The sequence below is a fragment of the Borostomias antarcticus genome, assembly GCF_949987555.1.
Source record: "Borostomias antarcticus genome assembly, chromosome: 7".
NCBI lineage: Eukaryota > Metazoa > Chordata > Actinopteri > Stomiiformes > Stomiidae > Borostomias > Borostomias antarcticus.
The window spans coordinates 5,675,032-5,695,292 of NC_140240.1; the positions used below are offsets into that span (position 1 = coordinate 5,675,032).

Sequence of the window (20,261 nt, forward strand, 5' to 3'; positions counted from 1 at the left end):
CACACACACGCGCGCACGCACACACACACACACACGTACGCACGCACGCACGCACGCCTTCTGGCGAGCAGGCTCGGCGAGAGAGAGACGGCGACGTTACGAGCGCGGCCATTTCCAGGGAGACGGTGGTGCGATGTGGGGTGGGTTGGGGTGGGGGGGTTGAAGCAGCGGGCTCAACGCTGCTGTTGCGTAATGGCCCCCGGCGGAGCACTGCCTCCTCTGCTGACTTGCCCCGGCCCCCCGCTGCTGCTGGGGGGGATGTGAGGACTCCGGGGGCCCCGGAGGCCGGGACATAGCGTACTGCTGGGGGGCCCGGCGAGGTTCATGCGGCATGCACGGCATGGGCGCGGCGTGTGTGTGTGTGTGTGTGGGGGGGGGGGGGGGGGGTGAGTGTGTACATTCTTGTGTGGATGAGGAGGGGCCGTTCAGGCTGCTTGACGGGGGGATTTCCACGGCTATAACAGGAGGGGGAGAGGGAGCCAGAAAAAAGGCTCTGAAAGCATGTGACCTCCTGGCAACAGTTCTGAGACGCTTTCCAACGGTCTCTCTATCTCCAACTGACATGTTTACCTTATCAACCTCTACCACTCCCTTGTTTGTCTACCCTGACCCGGTTCTTAATCGAGGACATGGGCTTATTTAGATTGAAGCATGCTTAATCACAACAGTTGCTCTGTTGTTTGTGTTCTATAGGCTTTATCAATGAGACTAGCTGAGCAGCATCTTGCACCATTATGCTGTGTCTGACAGGGACGCATGGAGAGTGAAAAACTGGTGGTGTTCTCACATTCACAACGGGAACTTATAAAGTCACGCAACCTCCTGGAACTATAAACACTTCTGGGTAAGAGAGGTGTCTGTTGGCACCCATCATCCGTCAAACTGTAGTGCCATACTACACCCTCCCACTTGGCACTGCCAACCACAGACTGGAGGAAGGATATCTTTAGTACCCACTTCCTCTAGGCCACACACACAAACACACATGCACACGCCCACACACACACACAAGCGAAGAACACACACAAACACACATACTGTGTACACACACCCGCGCGCGCACACACCCACACAAGCGCAGCGCACACACAATCACGTACACACACACACACACTCACACAAGCGCAGCACACACACAAACACACACGCGCACACACACACGTACACAGCACGTACAGCCGCAAGCACCAACAGCCAGGGGTCCGGGGGGCAGATCTGGTTTCCGGGGTTGCTATGTTCATCGGATAGCTGCAGTTATATATAAAGTACGCTCACACCTGTTGCGCTAATGATGTTTAGGAGCTAAGGACAAGCTGGGCTAGACCCCCACTCTACTCCCCAACCAAACAAAGGGGGTCTGACAACATACAATACCTAATACAATATATTATCATTATAATCGACTATTATTATCGACTAACCGGCCTCTGCTCACACTTTCACAAGTACGTCACCAGCGGCTGAGCTACACAAGCAAGTACAGTAGCAGCTACAGTACAGCGCGGCGAGACCAGGGCCTGGCATGCTAGCGGAGACGTGGAGCACGACGACATGAGGAACTAGCAGGCGACGCTAACCGTACAGACACAGACAGGGCCGCGGGGTCAGGCCGCTGGCAGATGGGGGACAGACAGTCTGCTGGAACAGGCACGTCTACACCACTGGCGAGAGGCGGATATCGAAAAACGTGGGGTCACAAAAGATATAAGGAAAAAGGATCAACCTCAGCCACATCCATTTCATCATCAAAGGCAATCAGCTGGAAGAGAAGAGTAGAGGGAGAGTTAGTAAGGGGTTAGGGATGAGCTGGAAACACACACACACAGAAGAATACACACACACACACACCGCGTCAGTTAGTACGTCCGATAGACATCGCACCATTCCAAAGCAGATAACATGGGCCCTTAAATGACAGTATACATGGTGTAACTGTATACTGTAAATGGTGTATTAGTGTTGGGTTAGAGTTAGAGGGTTATAAGTTAGAGCATGCTGGTGCCAGTGTGGTGGGTGCTCGGTCTCTTAGAACCAAACCAGAAACGGGACTACTGACGGCGCGTCAGCGAGGGAAAGGGATGCGAGAATTCAAAGGTTGAAAAATGAGGTTGTTCGAAATGTTAAATGTGAAAAACATTGTGTGATTACCAATACCGCTGATGGTACCTAATAAAGGATCTTGAATCTTGGGTACAGTAACCATAACCCTTGGAAGCCATGGACTCCATCAATCAATGAGTCCGTATACCTTCAGTGTGACATCAGAGAGTAGGCTGGGACATAATATAGGCTACACTTCAGCTCCATGGATGCTTTTTAACCCCTGCCTCTAGTACAGAAATCACACAGTTTCACAACAATGGTCTCTCCTCTCTCGGTTTTATCTCCTGACACACCTGCAGTACATGGGGAGACAACCAGAGGAGAGTGTGTGTGTGTGTGTGTGTGTGTGTGTGTGTGTGTGTGTGTGTGTGTGTGGGTTGCGGAGAGACAGCGAGGCTACCTTCTCCCCATAGCCGCGGTCTTTGGTCATCATCTCCCTCAGGGTCTGCAGAACCTTGATACACAGACGCTCCTCATTCTCCTCCAGCAGCTGCTTGGTGTGCTTGATCAGCCTGGCGGGGGAGAGCAGGTCAGGTCACCTCACTGGACGCTCAGGCATGGGAGATGGATCACACGTTTTAGACAAGAGATTTGTTCACTAGTCTCTCGTATCATTCGTAAGCTCAAACCGTTACATCTTGATCAAGAGACAAAGGTTTGTTTCCATTGGCAAAATTTTATCAAATATATATATTTTTTTATGCTGAAACGCCTAATTTCCCCCTGGGGGGGATCAATAAAGTCCCATCTTATTTTATTAATACAATTTCTGGGTAGAGAATTCTTGTCCCTCAGGTACTTTATTGAAGTACTAGCCAGGGCAAGCCCCCTGGAGTCCTAGTGAAGTCAAGTGTATCAAACAACTCAGCTTCAATGAGAACCAGTGGACCCGGTCTCCTCCAGGGTCCTCAGGTGTCTCCCGCCGTGACATGTCCCCATGAAGGGTGTTATCGTACACCTGCCCCTGTACTGTAAGTCACTGTCCTGACTGGGAGGTGGCGTGAGCTCACATGCTACTCCACGCGCTAATCCACCCAGCCTTTGGAGTAGGCTAATCCCTGAGCCGCTGGCCCCTGTTCAAAGGGCCCAGACGCAGCCAATGTAATCCAATCTTAGCCCTTATCAAGCACAACAGGACCGGGGCGGCGTGTGAGAGCCTCGCTCAAGGCAGGAATTGTGAAAAGAAAGCCTAGGATCACTGTTTAACCCCTTGGCACTGGCTCACCCTTCACAGTGTGCGTTCGCTTACGGTAAACTCGCACAAGAGGCGATTACGTACTGCAATTTACATCCACGGTAACAATCACGGGTGAATGTATTTCCCGCTGGCACCGAGTGGCATGGCGGGGCTTGTGGGTAACGTGGCCTTACTTGGAGATGAAGCCTCCGCTCTCACACTTCCTGCGCGCGTCCGTGTTCTCGGGGAAGAGCAGCTCGGGGCGGTGCAGGACGTCCACCAGGACAGACAGCTCGGCCTGGACCAGCGGCCGCAGGCGGTCCTCCAGGGCCGACACGATGTCCTGCGGCACACGGCAGAGCAACGCTCACACGGGGAACGCACCGGCGGTTTGTCGATTGTTGATTTAAAAGGATCCCCGTTAGCCAACACCCCAGCGATAATCGCTAGTCGTCCTGGGGTCCACACACGTCGAACGTTACATTAAAAAAACACACATTAATACAGTAACAATTTATACATTTCCAATAAAATTGAAACAGTTGATTTTTTAGATGAACTTTAATAGGGGCGTGGTATTCTGACTCACAGTAAAAGAAACCTCTGAAACTCTTATTTTAGGGCCAGACTCTTGAATCTGTGCCGAGTTGCCATGACGCCATCTTGTTTTGATTCCAGGATCCTAAGCATAGGATCATTGGCTCAAGTGCTGAATGTTCTGGTGAACTGTGGCCGTGGTGTCTCAGACTGTTCCCTGGCCTTACGTGCAACCACAGACGTAGACTGGAATAGTAGTGAAGCTGACTTATGTGTGACCCAAAACCACACGGTCCCACCCCCCCTCACCCACGCTTCCCTTCCCTGTTATGAAGCTCATTGGCATGGAAACATTACTGTACGTGCAGCTGTGGGTGGGAGGGAGGGAGGTAGGGGAGGGGGAGAGGGAGGCTAGTTACTGTACAGTTACAGTGATAACAGATGTTGCGACACATTGCATTATATGTCAAGGGAACGGTGCAAGCAATGAATTCATGCAGGGTTACTCTCTTGGGAATAACAGATCATTCCTTTTCTCATTACACATCCATGCTTTCTGGAAGTGGACCGGTCAGTTATTCCAGAGGTCGAAGACATCAGTCATCATCACCACCATCATCATTAAGAACTGATAAGAGCATCTGGATAACGGATGAGCCTGGCTCGATAGCTTGACAGAACTACTGCTCTGCTAAAACCTGCCAAATCTACACTCAGAGCTGTATTGAATACTGAGTCATGTTTTGGGAGAAATGGCGTATTCCAACATGCCCTGCTTGTAACTTAAGGGAAACTCACCGGTTGTGGAACAACCTGGCTCCTGGTGGTGGCGGCGGAGGGCGGTCTTACCTGGAGCCTCTCGATGATGTTCCTGTAGTCCTTGGAGGTGGTCAGGCCGGAGTCTCGTCTGGAGGTGTTCTTGGCTGACAGCCTCCAGCTCAGGATGCTCTTCTGCACAACGTTGTTGGACTTGACGAACAGGTTGTTGACCTGGCTGTCCAGGTCCACTGGGATGGCTATGGCTCGGCTCTTGGCTGGGAAGGAGGTGCACTGTTAAAAAAAACCTGGGCGGGACTCCTCGACGGTGGCATTTAGGTCTAAAAGACAGATGACGGGTTCGGTGTTAGTGCTGTAGGTATCTTACCCACGTCAGAGAGCACCTTGATACAGGCCTCCACGGAGGCCTTCTGCGCGGGGGTGAGCCAGTTGCAGTGATACACCCTGAACACGCCCTGCAGCAGCTGGACGAACACAGGCTGGCGCGTCTACGGGAGAGAGGGAGACGGACATACAGACGAACAGACAGGGGAGATATAGAAAGACCGATGGGTCGGTGGCCGCGTGATATCACACCAGCTAGAGTTCCCTGACCATCTTCGGAACCTAGTTACACGGATTTCAGGGGGCTACCCCATCACTGCCTATTAACCACGTACGTAGGAGGGTCTAAACGCAGGTCTAGTATGCCTGACGGTACTCCGACCAGGTCCCAACCAGGCTCACTAGACCAGTGTCAAATACCAATGACCTATTCACTACCACCTAGACCCAACAACACCACGTGGATCAACAGTAGAACGACCAAAAGCACGACAAATACCTCGGTTATCTTCCCCAGAATGGATGCCTGTCACAGGACAAAGAGAGGCATGGATATCATCATATGAGGCTTCGTTTACAACAGTAGCGGTGTGGGAAGGTTGGGAAGGGACTAGAGGGTTTGGAAAGGAGTGCAAGCTAACCTGGAAGTGACTTGAAGATACAGTAGCGCTAGTATCACTAGCCTACTAATTGTGTGTAACTGGGAGAGTTTCAAGGAAACCAGTGAGACACTCATCCACAGTATGGACAACAGCACACAGCACACCACACTCTGCGTGATCATATTTGTGTATTGCAGCGGAAAGCGTTTCTTGCGAAATTGCCTTTTTCGGTAAATCTGGGAGTGAGTTCTAGGGAAGCACTGACTCAGTGAACCGGAATGCAAAAGCATCTTGTGGAAATCTATAACTGTTGGTGAGGAACACACCCAGGAACAGGAAACCAACAACGTGGGAGTTTCCGGTACTTACATACATGCAACGGGCTGCCTACAAGAAGAAGAATGTCAAACGTGTCAATGTGGAACCTCAATCCCTCCACAAAGACAAATAAAAAGTGCAAGTACTGCAAACGATGACAACAAAATACGCCATTTCACCAAACAAGATGTTAATCGTAAGCAGATTATTCATGACCGCACATGTTGTGTGGAGGCTGGCTAGAGGTTCTGTAATGTCGCATGTCTGCGTTTACCTGCAGACTGGTGCTCTGGTCAGAGAAGGGCGAGCTGAAGAAGGTGGTGACGATGTTCATGACCGTCTCCGTTACGTATGCCTCCAGGATGGAGTCTGCATGTTTCCTGTCACTAGTGTTGTTGCATACCTAGACATGGACAGACAGCATCAGCCTGGTTCCCTGCTCTAAACTGGATTCAACTATAAACAGTCACTGGCTCATGCTTCTTGGATCTTCAAAGGATAGGAGAGAGTGTCACTAATCCGCAGTGTCATCCTGGAAGACACCTAGTAACATTCACTTGATACCGTCTCAAGTTCATTCACCTCTCATGTTCATTCAAGTCTCACAGGAGGAAATGTGTGCTGGACAAGTGTGCATAATATGGCTTTACCCTGCAGATGTCCACCAGGAAGTTCTCAAAGAGCTTCCACATGTGGTTGCTGGTGTAGATCTCCTTCATCTCCACCTCCGTGTCCACGTAACAGTGGTTCAGGAAGTTGATGTAGGCAATCTTCACCTGCAGATGAACCCCGGACACATGCCTGGATCAATAACTCAATCACAGCCTCAGCATGGAAGTCCCGCAGAGCTGAAAAAATGTGCCATTATAAAAGCCAGATGAACAGTAAACATGTTGACCCCCACCCATTATGCATTTTAGGTACTAGTTTATTTGTAAGGGACAATGCAAGCAACATTGTAACAGGTTACAATAACATGAAACAGATGTGTTGCATTTGGGTTTCTAGCCATGGGTAATTTGCGACGCCTGTCCCTGGTTAGGCTTTTCTAACTCTACATGATGTACTATGTTACTTTGTGGTAATGAAGGAGTGGAAACTTCAACTTGATATTTTCTTCATGAATATATGAAATGTTTAAGTGTTATTAATTTTGTATGCATAGTATTTAACTCCCGGAGCTCTAAACTCGTCGTAGAAAGCCCCCTGAGCACTTTCTTTCAATTCTGGAAATCCAAGAAACCGCACAATCACTCAATAGCCCGGCAACCATGCAGTGTACACCAGTTGCAAAGCAGATGTCGTTATGCTGTTCCTGCATCTGTGAAATGTCCGACCATCTGCAGTTACATCAAAGGATTCAGTGTAATATGATACATGTGTCGCTACTGTCCATTGGGTTTCATTCGTCCTGTTTCTCATTCTGAGAGTTTCCCGATTATTGAACATGTTACACCGCACTGCTATGTGAAGCTTCGCAGAGCTGTATTACATGTATGTTCGGCCGCGCTTCAAGAGAACTCAATTTGTCTCAAGTGCCAGCCTCTCAGCGCAAACCTATCAAAATCGCAGAAGTGGAGAGCCCAGCTGTCAACACTACAACCTATCCCCACAGACTCCCTACCTAAAGGCACGACGAGCTTCCACACGGTTGGACACGTACTGTAATATGACCTTGCCATACTTTATTTCTGATCTATCCAACATGATTGATCTGATCTATGTTGTGAAACATGAAGACTATAACTTGAATTGATTATTGTACCCACAATGCACCTACCTGTAACCTCGATACCAACCTATGAGAATCCTAACATTTATAACAAGCACCAAAAGAGCTACTAAACACCTCAAGCTCTGAACTCTGCGGATTTAGAAAGTAGACGGATTCCTGAGAAGAATCGCCTATACTGTTACTGAGACACCAAGCCACTTTTTTTTTGTACAAAGCAAAATGTACTTGTCAAAGGGAAAAAATGAATTGCGACAAGCGCCCCATGGTGGTGGGCTGGTACGCGCGTTCCTAACTCCTCCCCCACCTCCGGTATGCAGTCCTCATGGGTGACCACGCGCACGATGTCGTCCAGAGGCAGCAGGGAGTTGCACTTGATCTCGGTGTAGACGTTCTTGCCCTCGGTGCAGACGGCCAGCAGCTCCACCAGGTGGATGTGGTACATCAGGTGGCTGTTCTCGTCCATGCGGTCCCGCTCCGAGCGCATCATCTGGACCAGGGTCTGGAAGGACGCGCGGTCATTGTAGAAGACCAAGACGTCTTCGCCCGAGTTCACCATCTAGGCAGGAGAAAGAGATCGGGTTTCTCGTCTGAGACAAGAGAACAGGGGAACTACAGCATCACACTATGAGTGCTTTGCCGATGAAAATTTTTCGTGTGTCCATACGGCAATTCATCTCAAGACCCTGTCCTTTATCATTCAAAGGTAGAGGTAAAAAAAAGAGGTACTAATGTATTTTGGGGATGAACTGACTACTTGAAGTGTGTAGAAGACACGCTTTTCCCACCTCGGCCATGACGACGTCCTGACACTTCTTGATGAACTTGTTCTCAGCCTTGACGATGGTCTGCAGGAACTTGAGGTACTGGACGTGGCGGCCGTGGGACTCGATGCAGTGGACGAAGTGCTGCACCACGCGCTCGCTGATCTCGCTGCACAGCTGGAAGTTATTCATGAAGATGTGCTGCATGGTGACCGCCTCCAGAATCTAGGAGAAGGGGGAGCGTCCGTTTAACCGTCCGTCTAGCCGACGCTATTAATGACAAGATGATAAAGAGGCCTCGACCCAGGCTGCCCGGCTCAAGCCTATAGCTCCCAGGAAGGTCTGCTCACCCCTGGGTTGAGGAACAGGTTGATGTGCTTGTGGAGGAGAACCTGGTTCTGCTGGTTCCCCGCACAGAAGTTCTGCAGGAACTCGTGAGCCAGTTTCATGATCTCCTGCATGCGGACGTCCTCGCCCTGGGTGCGTGCAGATGAAATACGCAAACCAAACAATGTGCAGGTTCTTTTCAAGACCAACTGAGGTTTGTTTGGGTTTTGAGATGTACCGGGACCCGGCGCTGTACTGTACTGTACTGTACCTTCTCATAGGGGATCTGCAGTAGCTCCAGGACCACAGAGTGGGCGCCCATGTTCCTGAGCAGTCTCTGCTGCTGCTTCTTAGTCTTCTTCCCTGACGCTCCCTCCTGGACACACAGCCTACTGAGACGCAGCAGGATCTGAACACACACACACACATCATTACTACTGTATTATCTTTCTCCATGGAGTAACTTTTTTCTTTTTTTTTTTACAGTGTGGATGAAAAAGTACCTCTTTGACTACTCTGTAGTTGTAACTGCTGGTGCTTTCTGTCGTCTTCTTGTCTGAGCCTCCCAGGTCGCCCTGCACCGAAACACAAAGAATGTCAGGAGCTCGAAGCTCGCTGACTTGTGGACTCGTGAAGACAAAACATTCTAAATGTAGGTAGTATAGAGTACTGAGGTCTGATGTCACTTTGTAGTAGTCTCTGTTAAACTTTCTCAAATCCTATTCATTTTTCCCATAAGGATTTTGAAGTACACACCAATATGGCGTCAATGCTAACTTAAGGCCTATAAAATGACACCTCACCACCCTATAGGCAGAGGACGAGAGGGACAGTACCTTCTTTTTGTGGTCAGACTCTGGGGGGGGTCCGTCCCCTCCATCCATCCCATCCTCCCCCTGTCTCTTGTAGACCCACAGCTCAGACTTCTCCACGATGGAGCGCAGCTGGTCCAGGTCAGACTTGATCTGCTTGTAGTTGTCCACATCCTGGCTGGTCACCAAGAGCTGGACCTGACGTGGGGTTAGGGACCAGATACAACTGTTAACAAAAACGTATGGTTACTGATTACCATAACGGAAGATGTGAGACTTCGGTACCTGTTTGAAGGCCATGAGGACCTCCTGTCTCTGGCTGAAGTGTCTGAACAGCAGGTGCAGGGCTCCGGACACCAGGGGGGGGTAGTCATGCATGGTGAGGTGCAGCAGGACCCTCAGGAAGGTACGGCCCCCGTGGTCGTCCAGGTCCAGAGGGGTGTTCTCCTCACTGAGTGGGAGCAGAACAAGCTGACCGACTAGAAACACTTTCACAAGACTTAGGACACGTGTTCTAAGAAGACTGTTTACCTTCCTCCAAAGATCCCTTCCGCCTGCTCTTCAATGTTCTCAAAATCTAGTGTTCCTGATGGAACAAAACAAAACAAAGCAAATTCAATCAAAACAAAACAAAAGAAACCGAGTTTGCTACAGACAGAAACCCATAATAGAGGGATGTGTATTTAAAAAGCTAGTTTGAGACTAACCACACAGGAACAAGGCATCTGACCTGTGACGTTGTTGGTTCCGTCCTGACTAGCAGATGTTGTTTCGGTCTGAGGGTTATTCTCATCAAATTCCCTCTTGAAGATGCAGAGCAGGCAGGAGATCCTGTAGTCCAGCCGCACGTTAAGGATGAACTGCAGGACAGGGAGGAACACAGGGACTCTAGTTACTAGGTCACTGGGTTCAGTACAACAACAACGTCAAATCAGTTCACGCACGCCTTACCTGAAGGATTTCGATGATCTTCAGCTTGGTGTCCATGACCAGGATGTCCTCCTTCTCGGGCTCAGTCTGGGTCTTGACCACATCTCCCTCCGGCTGGTGGGTGGGCGTGGCGGGCAGGAAGCCCCCACCCCTAAGGACCACCTGGGTCATCAGCTCCCCCACCCCATGGATGGACCTCATCACGTTACTACCTATATAGACAGAAAGCACAGTAAGCTACAGACATCTCTTCACACGTAAGATGTACTGTACTGTATAGTTTCCAATGTGTTATTTTGATACTGGCAAAGTTAACTGAGAGTTTACAAACTGTGATTATCACCTTTGTTTTCCTCTCCCTTCTCCATCTTGTTGATCGGGTAGATGGTGATGACATGAACACAGTCCAGGATGTTCAGTAAGATCTTTGTCAGCCTCAGCAGGTCGCTGAAGTTGTAGAAGCCGAAGTAAATAAGGTTCCTCGCCAGGTTCACCACCTTTAAACAGACATGGTGACGAGAAGAGGTGAGGGTTTTAATAATGCCGAGTTCGCTAGCCATCTGTTTATGCCGTCTCCAGGGCAACCCTAGCCTGACGCGGCAGGTGGTTTGTTCCACTCTCCACACTTGTTCCACAAGTTTTGTTGGAAACTGTTTGGAAAAGGGCGGGCACTTTCAAAGCCACTCGGCAGGGGATTGGATGAACCATCTGTCTATCTATCACCTTCTATCACAGGTAAATCAAATTCTTACCAAAGCCAGTCGGGAGAAGAGCGAAAACATCTTTTCAGCACAGAAAAGCGCCGTTCTTTGATTTTATTTCAGTGAAGAAATAGAATACTCTCCAGTTCAGATATAACTAATGCTATAACAGCATCTACGCTAGCCTCCGCCACCGCTGTTTTAGAACGAACAGTTGCTTCTCGCTGTCATCACACCTAAACCCCGTCCAGCGTAGCTGCTAGTATTTCCTCAGACAGCGCTGATTGGTGGACAGGAGCGCTGATTATTTTCTGATCGGCGAATCAAGCGGATCCCTATCAAGATTTTCCGGACTGATGAGTGGAGCGACACAACGCAAGCTCGTAAGATCAGGATGGTCTCACGAGGCCAAGGCAACCTACCTCAAAGGTGAGCTTGTTCTTCTCTTTATCTGAGAAGGGGATGTTCTGAGACACCACTTCTCTCAGGTAGTTCTCCACAAACTCCATGGTGAGGCAGAACCGCTCCTTGATCTCATCTCTGGTGTTTCCATCATTGTCATAGCTGAGAGAAGAAGAGAACAGGGTTTGTTTTTTAAGGCTCAGCGTTTCGCAGTAACATTAGAACATTGTGTGACTGGAACAGGAAGCTGCCGAGCCAAACTCACTCGTCTATGGCAATTTTGGAGGGGATCTCCGACCAGAGGCGGGCGTATTTGACGGGCGTGACCTGCTCCTGGGGGTCGCGGTCCACGTGCATGTGCAGCATCATGCGGCAGAAGGAGGCGCGCAGGTCGAAGGGCAGGTCCTCGTCGGACATGCAGCGCAGGATCAGGTCCACGTCCAGCTGGCCGGAGATCTTGTTGATGGCCAGGTACTGGCGGTCCAGACACATCCTGGCGAACAGGTTCAACTGGTACCTGGACAGAGGGGAGAGAGCGGAGCTGAACACCCTCACCCCGCGGGACGGGACATCTCTGACCATCACACCTCCGTCACGTCACATCCCCTCCGCGCAGGTCCTAACCTGTAATAGCTGACGACCTCCTGGTCCTCCTTCTGGCCCTCCCTGGCGTCCTGAGCCAGCTCCCTGACGCTCTTGCTGCGGATCTCCTTACCGTTGTCCTTCCAGAAGAGCCACACCTCCTCCTCGTCCTCCTCGGCCGCCTCCAGCGCCGTCTCCCCCGTAGTCACCGCCTCGATCTCGAACCTCGAGAGCACCAGCCTGCCGGGCAGCAAACACACCACACAGTCACCAGACTGCAAAGGAGACAGAGCCTGATCAATATTAAAAGTGAGGCGCGGTACAATACTGAAATGATTGCATGCGGTTTCGTTTAAAAGACAGAACGGTCGTCATTTTGAAAGGAGGGGGTGGGGGGGCTGACTTGGTCTCGATGAGGATGTCTGCGTTGGTGGGGTCCAACACTGCGTTACAGATCAGCTCCTGGGTCACGGGGATGGACTTATTCATGGACACACACAGGTCGGACAGGTAGTCCAGGAATCTGAGGGACACGGGACAAAGAACAGGGCATTCTCTGTGAGCGAGACACTGCGTAGGCCTCGGCCGGTGCATGGGCGAACTAGGGTCTCCTCAGTGCAGTAGCCCCGCTCTGCTTGTGGCCTGCTTGTGCCTGAGGCCTGTACTGTGTCCTACTGGAAAACTGATGGACCAGGGCCCAGTCATATATCAGACTGTAAAGGCCCTCTTTATCCCGGCCCCTGGATCAGCGAGGCCGCTGTATCGCGGACAACACTAGACTAAGGTGTAAGCTCAACACCGGCACACTCTAATGACAGCAAATGACCTCCAGTGCCAGGCTCCTACACAAACACCTCCAGTGATACTCCGGCGTATATATCTGCATAAATCTACATCTGCTTACATTCCCTGGCTTCCGTTGGACAAACAGATCTGTCCCGAAGCTGCCCGCAAACCGCCCTGTCTCCGACTGCGCCAGCTCGGGGTGCCAGGCAGAAACACTCCCCCCCCCCCCTTCCTCCTCTCGCAGTCTCACCTGGGCTCCCGGTTCTTCCTGACCAGGCTGACGAAAGTGTCTATCTCGGCCGCGGTGATGTGTTTCTCCAGCAGCTTGCGGTTGTTGTGGAGCAGGGCTGTTATGGTGTCCTCGGCCAGCACGTCATAGCCTATCTGCTTCTGCATGAAGCGGAACTGCTTGGCGATGTACTCCTACGGAGAGGAAGGGCAAAAGGTAAACCCTGTGACCACTAGGTCGACGAGGTCAACGATGTGTGCAATCCTCAGACGTGATATCATCTGCGTCCCATTGCCAGACATGATATCATCTGTCCCATTGTCAAACATGATATCACCTGTGTGTGTGTGTGTGTGCGTGCGTGCATGCTGAGGAGTCAAGGCCAAGCACCTGGTTCTTCCTGTAGTCCTGCTGGGAGTGACGCAACACCCGATAGCACAGCCTGCAGATGTGCCTGAAGGGGGCGTGGCGCTGGTCGCCCAGCTCTTCCAGGCGCAGCATGGGGCCGTCTCCGCTGTCTGTGAAGGGGGCCTGGAGCAGCTTGAAGATCTGAAGGGGGACAGGTGGACGAGGACAGCGTGGATTGAGTACGCGGGTCGCGCTGCGATCACCTCCGCTGTGTACTGATGGTCTCAAGGCCTCCTGGGCCACGTCTTGTGCGTGGAACCCACCTGCTTCAAGATGTTCTGCTCTCTCATCAGTTTCTGTCTCTCTCTGTTGGGCTTGTTGACCATGATCTCCAGGACGTCCTGGCCGCTGTTGGGGATGTCCACCACGAAGAACACCAGGTCCTCCAGCAGCTTGGTTACAAACCTGGAGATAGAGGCTAAGAGGTGAGGCGAGCTGCGTCGGAATTCATACCTCTGACCGCAACTTATTTACAGACTACGAAGTCGAGAGAAAAACGTCGGTAATGGTTGAAGCCGTTTAGGAGTCGGGGGCCTTCGGCTCGCATCGGTTCATCCCTACCTCCTCTCGTTCTGGGTGATGGTGCCTTTCTCCAACTTGCCAGCGATGGATGCCAACACTTTACTGGCGTCGTTGGCGAAGTCTAAATCCCTGACTTCGGCAGGGGGGACTGGCACGATGGCAAAGGCCTCTTTGTCTTCTTTAACCGCCGACGTGCCGATCTAGAACGAGGGAAACGGCGGATCTCGCTGCTCAGACGACAGTTTGTGCGCTGTACGTTAGCCCCGGCGTATGTCCCTATTCAGAGATTCATTCATTGCGTTCTGTTTCGGCAGCAGCGCGAGGACGGAGCACGGGGAGGTCGCGACCTCTGCTACTCACCCGCAACATGACGGGCTTCTCCTCCTCCTTGTCGATGGGGTTGTTGGTGCTGTGGACCCAGGTGTTGGTGCACAGGTGTCTGAGACGCACGTACGAGCTCCTGAGAGAGAACGAAACCAAAGACCCTCTGGTGAGCACAGCCGGTCCCGAGATAACCCGTCACGGGCCGTATATCGGACGGTTCTGTCCGTAGCGTTGGCAGGGGTGCGTGCCGATAACGGTTCAGTGTAACTAGCGACTCTACAGTGGTTTTACTCAGGTGTCACACCCATCAGCTCCTACGGTACTGTACTTCCATCACTGTTTGATGAATGAGGTACAGTATGGTCTGACGCATGGCCAAATCCTTGCCAGAAGGACATAGACAGTCACTCAAGGACATAGACAGTCACTCAAGGACATAGACAGTCACTCAAGTGACGGTTTGTGTGGATTCGGCGTGTGACTCCAGATCAATACCTGCGGTAAAAAGTCCTTTATTTCACTCTCATGATCTCTCCTAGGCTCATGAACCTGAATGACCTGTGACACGCAGCCAACCAACAGGTAGCCGACCCGACCAGCCCGGTCATAGACAGATGTCATTACAGATCACTAGCATTATCCCTGCTACTGCTCTTCCTTGTGGAGGTGTAAAGATAGGCCTGAGCAGAGAACACCCCCCCCCACACATACACACACACCTGATGTCTGCACTCTGAGCATGTGTGCGTGTGCGTGTATAAACCTTCCCTGCTACTGCTCTTCCTGGCGGAGGTGTAAAGACAGACCTGGGCAGAGAACACCCCCCACACACACACCTGATGTCTGCACTCTGAACGTGTGAACGTGTGTGTGTGTGTGTGTGTGTGTGTAGAGCCTTCCCTATTACTGCTCTTCCCGGCGGTGGTCTAAGGACAGGTCTAAGGACCTGTTTGCCAGGATGTGTCCTTACATGACAGACCTGAGCAAAGAAACACCCCCACACACACCTAATGCTTGAACTCTGAGAGTGTGTGTGTGTGTGTGTGTGTGTGTGTGTGTGTGTGTGTGTGTGTGTGTGTAAACCTTCCCTGGCCGTCAGCACGGACACCAAACACTGCCTGCATTATTGGCATGGTTGCGTAATCGCCGGCGGGTATAACAGGCTTAGCTTTATATGGAAGGTGCTCACTTGTACTGTAGCACTAATTACTCACACACCTCACGGGCCCGCTCGTGTCCCTGGGACCAGAGGTTATTTCAGGTAGGGAGAGGATAAGGGGATGACAGGGGGGGGAGGGGGGGGGGGGTGCGCGCTGCCAAAAGTAGCCAGCAGCAGGCACACGTACACACGAGGACATGACACAATGCAGGCTTTGACACTGAATGCACCGGCCTTATCTGATGGCCATGGTGGCGACGGAGAAAATCGCACCGTTGCAATCTAAAAGTAGCACTCCCTCTCTCACACACCGGGCAGTCACAGAGGTGAAGAGATACATGTAGACAGTGTGTCAGCTCAACCACTTCTCGATTGAGATGAGACCATTACCCGCACAAGGGGTTAACTGTTAGTACAGTATACCAATCCCTGCTGTAGAATAGCCATACACAGTAGATCAAAATGACCTGACAGGAACTCTGCGCATGACTTCATCAGAAAGATGTCTTCCAGATGACGGTGGTGTTTATGTGAGGGGGGTGGGCTCTGAGGCAACATCTGGCTTCTGGTCTTAGCTGGGCTATATGACAGAATCCTAACACGACATGTTGTAAGGTCTTCTGCGTCTGGCTCCCCGGCCGGTGTGCACACAGCCCACTCTCCACGGTTTCCTAGTGGAAACCATGTGGAGACCTTCCTGCCTATCATTAGGTAGTATAAATAAACAGCAGTATAAACCAGTATAAACACACATGCACAACGGGGAAAGATTCAAGGATATTTCCTCATCGCAGCAACAAGAGTCACAATTGCATCAGATCTTCCAGCGATCTGCTATCCTCCGACAACATGAGAAATGGCCTTGGCCTAGTGCTTTTTCTTTTAACCGTTCAACTAACCTTAACGTGGTGATTTGTAGCCTCTATGCTAACCCCGTATCTGGTTGGCCTACACTGGGGCCTGTCCTCTTTGTGACTGCCTGCTTATCCTGCGCACCCCGCCGGCAGGGTTCACTGCCAGACAGAGTATCCATGGAATGTGCGAAGAGAGACCTCATCAACAGAGAGTGGTTTGTCATTTCACAGCTGCCTGTCAGCAACACGTGACCCCCCCCAGCAGCCAGTAGAAGGGACATCGCTGGAGCAACCGGGGTGCCGCTCCTCCCTCGTCCGTCTGACCCAAGCTAACCCTGGAATCCTGTTATGACATGGGGGGGGGGGGGCTGGGAGCAGACTGAAATAAAACCAAAAAACCTGGCTAACGTGCAGGACACCATCTTAAACTTGATGAAGAGACAGGGGTTTCAGTACAATTCCAATCAGACATCCATTTGATGTGTGCTGCCATGGCTTAAGTAATGCAATATCCACAATCTCCGCGCTGTTGTGATTGTGAGGGCGTGTACTGCAAAAGGCTCAAAGTGAATTTGTATCAAACATTTTGACTGTGGCTGTTATGCAAGCTGGGTCTCAGCATGTGTGTGCGCGTGTGTGTGTGTGTGTGTGTGGTGGGGCTGTGTGTGTGTGAATGCTGTCTGTACAGTACCTGGGGACTTGAGAGTCCCCCCCTCTCAGAGTGGTAGGGTCCAGCTCAAAGATGGAGGAGATGTCCATGCCATCGGGCACGGAGACCAGGGTGTACATGACCTTCTCCTGGGGCGTACGCAGACGACTCCGGAGGGCTTCATGCTCCGAGTCCAGCTGGGGGGAGAGAGGACACACTGACGGGTGGAGAATGGGAGGGACTTTCATATCACAGACTGGCACATGTATGGTATATGGTGTGCTCATTCCCACCAATCTAACTGTACAATCTAAACAACATTACAGTGCTATAAAAGTGCAGCCTTTTGACATTATACGGGCCATTGCAGGAAGTCATATTGAATTCAATGATGGAAATAAACCATACTGTATTCCACTGTGGAAAGTTAGTTTGCATAATTCCACACTTGAACCTGTCTCAAGCCGTGGTAGTAAATGGTTTGACACTGCCATCTGGAGGTGATTTTGCAGTATGACTGGGTATGACGACACCCAGTGGTGGTTATTACAACTACCATTCATTTAGCAAAACTAGCATAAGTAGCTTCTGAAGTAGTTTCTTCTCAAATAATTTCCCCAAGAGGTGAAAATCCCCTCTTTATCAATCAAACAATGAAGGTTGGAGAGGTTGGAGGACTGAGGCAGATACAGTACTCACAGACAGTACTCACAGACAGTACTCACAGACAGTACTCACAGACAGTACTCATAGACAGTACTCATAGACAGTACTCATAGACAGTACTCATAGACAGTACTCAGACAGTACCTGGAAGTTAAAGGGGACAAAGTCCACCACCTAGACAGGAAAACAAGACCCAGCAAAGAGTTTAGATCAGTAAATCGGTCAGTTAATCCCGAGGCTAGCAGAGAGCAGACACAGATTACTGTAGGGCTCATATAACACAGGAGAGGAGTGGAGTGGAGTGGAGTGGAGTGGAGAGGAGAGGAGAGGAGAGGAGAGGAGAGGAGAGGAGAGGAGAGGAGAGGAGAGGAGAGGAGAGGAGAGGAGAGGAGAGGAGAGGAGAGGAGAGGAGAGGAGAGAGCTCAGGTTGACTTACTGAGGGCCGTGGCTCCCGGCTCTCCTCCTCATAGTCTGGATTCACCTGCAGAGATACGCACATCCAGAGATACACACATCTAGAGATACACAAATCCAGATACGCACATCTAGAGATACGCACATCAAGAGATACACACATCCAGAGATACACACATCCTGAGATGAACACACACATCTCGAGATACACACATCCTGCGATGAACACACACATCTAGAGTGGGCTGCTCATACACACATCTAGGGTGGGCTGCTCCACCCAAAATAACCCACTGTGCAGAGGAGGCATTGCTGCTGTCCTCCAAAGGAAGGACTTCCTTGTTATCCTACAGTGGGGTTGGTTGGCGGTCCACCGATATGAGCGCAGAGTGAGGAGAGGATGAAAGGATCCAAGGGAGGCAGACACACCTCACTCACCTCAGCAGCAAGGTAAGATCCGGTGGCCAGGTGCTTGAACCGGAACAGGCTGTTCCAGTACCCGGCTCCGCCGCGACACGGGTCGTGGTGCACCACCTGGCGGGGTCAAAACGTCAAAATCCTCGTCTTATCTGGACTAATAACATCAACGACTCGCCGACAACACGTCTGGAGACGCGGCTTCCCCGCCTCTGTGCTCACCTCTATTTCCCACAGTGCTTTGCTGCTGGTGGCGGAAGTGGCGGACTGGCGGCCCGTGGTCCTGAGGAAGACGTACTGCTTCTTCCTGTGGTCGTCGCACGTGAGGAACTTCTCCTGCTCGGCGTGGAACATCCTCACCACGTCGCCCTGGCGGCAAAAAAACACAGCGCGGCGGTCGGCGTCACGGCGCGGGAGAATCGAGGCCGCCTGTTAAAACGTCATTGCGTTCCAACTCCTCCGAATCGTCAGAGCACCCACCCCTTTCAGTATGGTCTCCTTGTTGTCGCTCCATTTCATGAACAGGACGACTTTCCAGCTGGTGTTGCAGTTGACGGAGTTTACCTGAAAAAGCAGAGGATGAGGGTGGATGAGGTCTGTGGAAACGGTGATTACGACTCTGCCGGAACAGAGACGGCAGAGACTTGCTCGCATCATTAGGCTTCAGGCCTGGCTTCTGAAAGGAAATGGCCCTGCTGAAGGCGCAGTGTGCGTATTCGTACGCATGCGAGGAGATGAAAAGGTCCTGGGGGCATCGGGCTGCTACTGCAAGTTTATTTGTCTTTAAGAGAGTACACTTAAAACCTAGCGTAAATAGGCCTGGCTTTTCAAGACGAGAGGAGATAGGATTGCCAGTGAGTTTGTGTCAATGTGGCTGTTTCGTATTACTGTATCATTGTGATGAGACAGTGTTTGAGTCACCTGAACCTGAACCCGAGTGTGAGGCGCAGTAGCTATACTGTGTAGTTGAAATGTTTCCTGTGTCGAAGTTCCACATGCACAGTACAGTTGATCAAGTGAACCACGGTTTATTGTTCGTGGTTCGAGGAAATGAAAGATGGGTAAAGAAAGAACGAAATTAAAGAGGCATCTGCTCCACATGCACGCCATGTACCTCGTTGCATCCTGGGTTGTCGACCAGCTGGTGGCTGCTAGCATGCAGGGGCTGTCCAGCATTCACAGGGTTAAGGACCACTTTGTCCCCTATCACCACCTAAAGACACAGTCCACAAACCCATAAAAACATATTAGACAGACACGCACGCCCATACACACGCACACGCACACGCACACACACACACACACAGACACACACAACACACACAACACACAGAGGGGATAGCTACTGTACCAATCACAATGGCTTCAGAGCAGCATTTACACAGGCCTCGACAGGAAGTGATTACATCAGAACAGAGGCAAAGTGCCCTTTAAGATAAACTATTTAAAACACCATCTCAGACGTTGGCAATAGCCCAGAAGTAATGTGAGAGAACAGCTGTGAAAAAAACACAAGAAAAGGAAGGTGAAGTTGCAGCAGCACAGACAGGACATACCAACCAAAACCACCAGAATTCATGTCAACAACCGTGACGCTTCACGAGAACCAATGTATTTTCCTCCTAACTCTCTTCTCAAACTTGGAGTAGGCTCATCGGGTGATTTAACATGTGGCAAACATAATTGATACATAGGCAGTGGTGTACATGTTCATTCGAGACCTTGTTTGCCATCGAACACTAGGG

At 51.0% G+C, this 20,261-nt stretch overlaps 1 protein-coding gene across 1 annotated transcript in view; it reads right to left on the minus strand.

Annotated features, from left to right (window-relative positions):
• Nucleotides 1-20,261, minus strand: part of itpr1b (inositol 1,4,5-trisphosphate receptor, type 1b) — a gene marked incomplete at its 5' end in the record, with an annotated part of 80,697 nt that overhangs the window by 42,672 nt on the left and 17,764 nt on the right. The window contains 33 exons of the mRNA XM_084441244.1: nucleotides 1,724-1,759; nucleotides 2,504-2,615; nucleotides 3,475-3,623; nucleotides 4,667-4,851; nucleotides 4,962-5,082; nucleotides 6,113-6,241; nucleotides 6,489-6,614; nucleotides 7,878-8,129; nucleotides 8,359-8,559; nucleotides 8,685-8,810; nucleotides 8,933-9,070; nucleotides 9,165-9,236; nucleotides 9,498-9,671; nucleotides 9,759-9,924; nucleotides 10,005-10,059; nucleotides 10,204-10,333; nucleotides 10,425-10,611; nucleotides 10,731-10,900; nucleotides 11,527-11,668; nucleotides 11,772-12,023; nucleotides 12,131-12,328; nucleotides 12,492-12,611; nucleotides 13,125-13,297; nucleotides 13,494-13,652; nucleotides 13,775-13,916; nucleotides 14,073-14,233; nucleotides 14,394-14,493; nucleotides 17,062-17,216; nucleotides 18,122-18,166; nucleotides 18,538-18,633; nucleotides 18,739-18,885; nucleotides 18,997-19,080; nucleotides 19,631-19,729. Of these exons, the coding sequence (XP_084297370.1) occupies nucleotides 1,724-1,759; nucleotides 2,504-2,615; nucleotides 3,475-3,623; nucleotides 4,667-4,851; nucleotides 4,962-5,082; nucleotides 6,113-6,241; nucleotides 6,489-6,614; nucleotides 7,878-8,129; nucleotides 8,359-8,559; nucleotides 8,685-8,810; nucleotides 8,933-9,070; nucleotides 9,165-9,236; nucleotides 9,498-9,671; nucleotides 9,759-9,924; nucleotides 10,005-10,059; nucleotides 10,204-10,333; nucleotides 10,425-10,611; nucleotides 10,731-10,900; nucleotides 11,527-11,668; nucleotides 11,772-12,023; nucleotides 12,131-12,328; nucleotides 12,492-12,611; nucleotides 13,125-13,297; nucleotides 13,494-13,652; nucleotides 13,775-13,916; nucleotides 14,073-14,233; nucleotides 14,394-14,493; nucleotides 17,062-17,216; nucleotides 18,122-18,166; nucleotides 18,538-18,633; nucleotides 18,739-18,885; nucleotides 18,997-19,080; nucleotides 19,631-19,729 (4,602 nt within the window). The remainder of the gene's footprint in view (nucleotides 1-1,723; nucleotides 1,760-2,503; nucleotides 2,616-3,474; nucleotides 3,624-4,666; nucleotides 4,852-4,961; nucleotides 5,083-6,112; nucleotides 6,242-6,488; nucleotides 6,615-7,877; nucleotides 8,130-8,358; nucleotides 8,560-8,684; nucleotides 8,811-8,932; nucleotides 9,071-9,164; nucleotides 9,237-9,497; nucleotides 9,672-9,758; nucleotides 9,925-10,004; nucleotides 10,060-10,203; nucleotides 10,334-10,424; nucleotides 10,612-10,730; nucleotides 10,901-11,526; nucleotides 11,669-11,771; nucleotides 12,024-12,130; nucleotides 12,329-12,491; nucleotides 12,612-13,124; nucleotides 13,298-13,493; nucleotides 13,653-13,774; nucleotides 13,917-14,072; nucleotides 14,234-14,393; nucleotides 14,494-17,061; nucleotides 17,217-18,121; nucleotides 18,167-18,537; nucleotides 18,634-18,738; nucleotides 18,886-18,996; nucleotides 19,081-19,630; nucleotides 19,730-20,261) is intronic.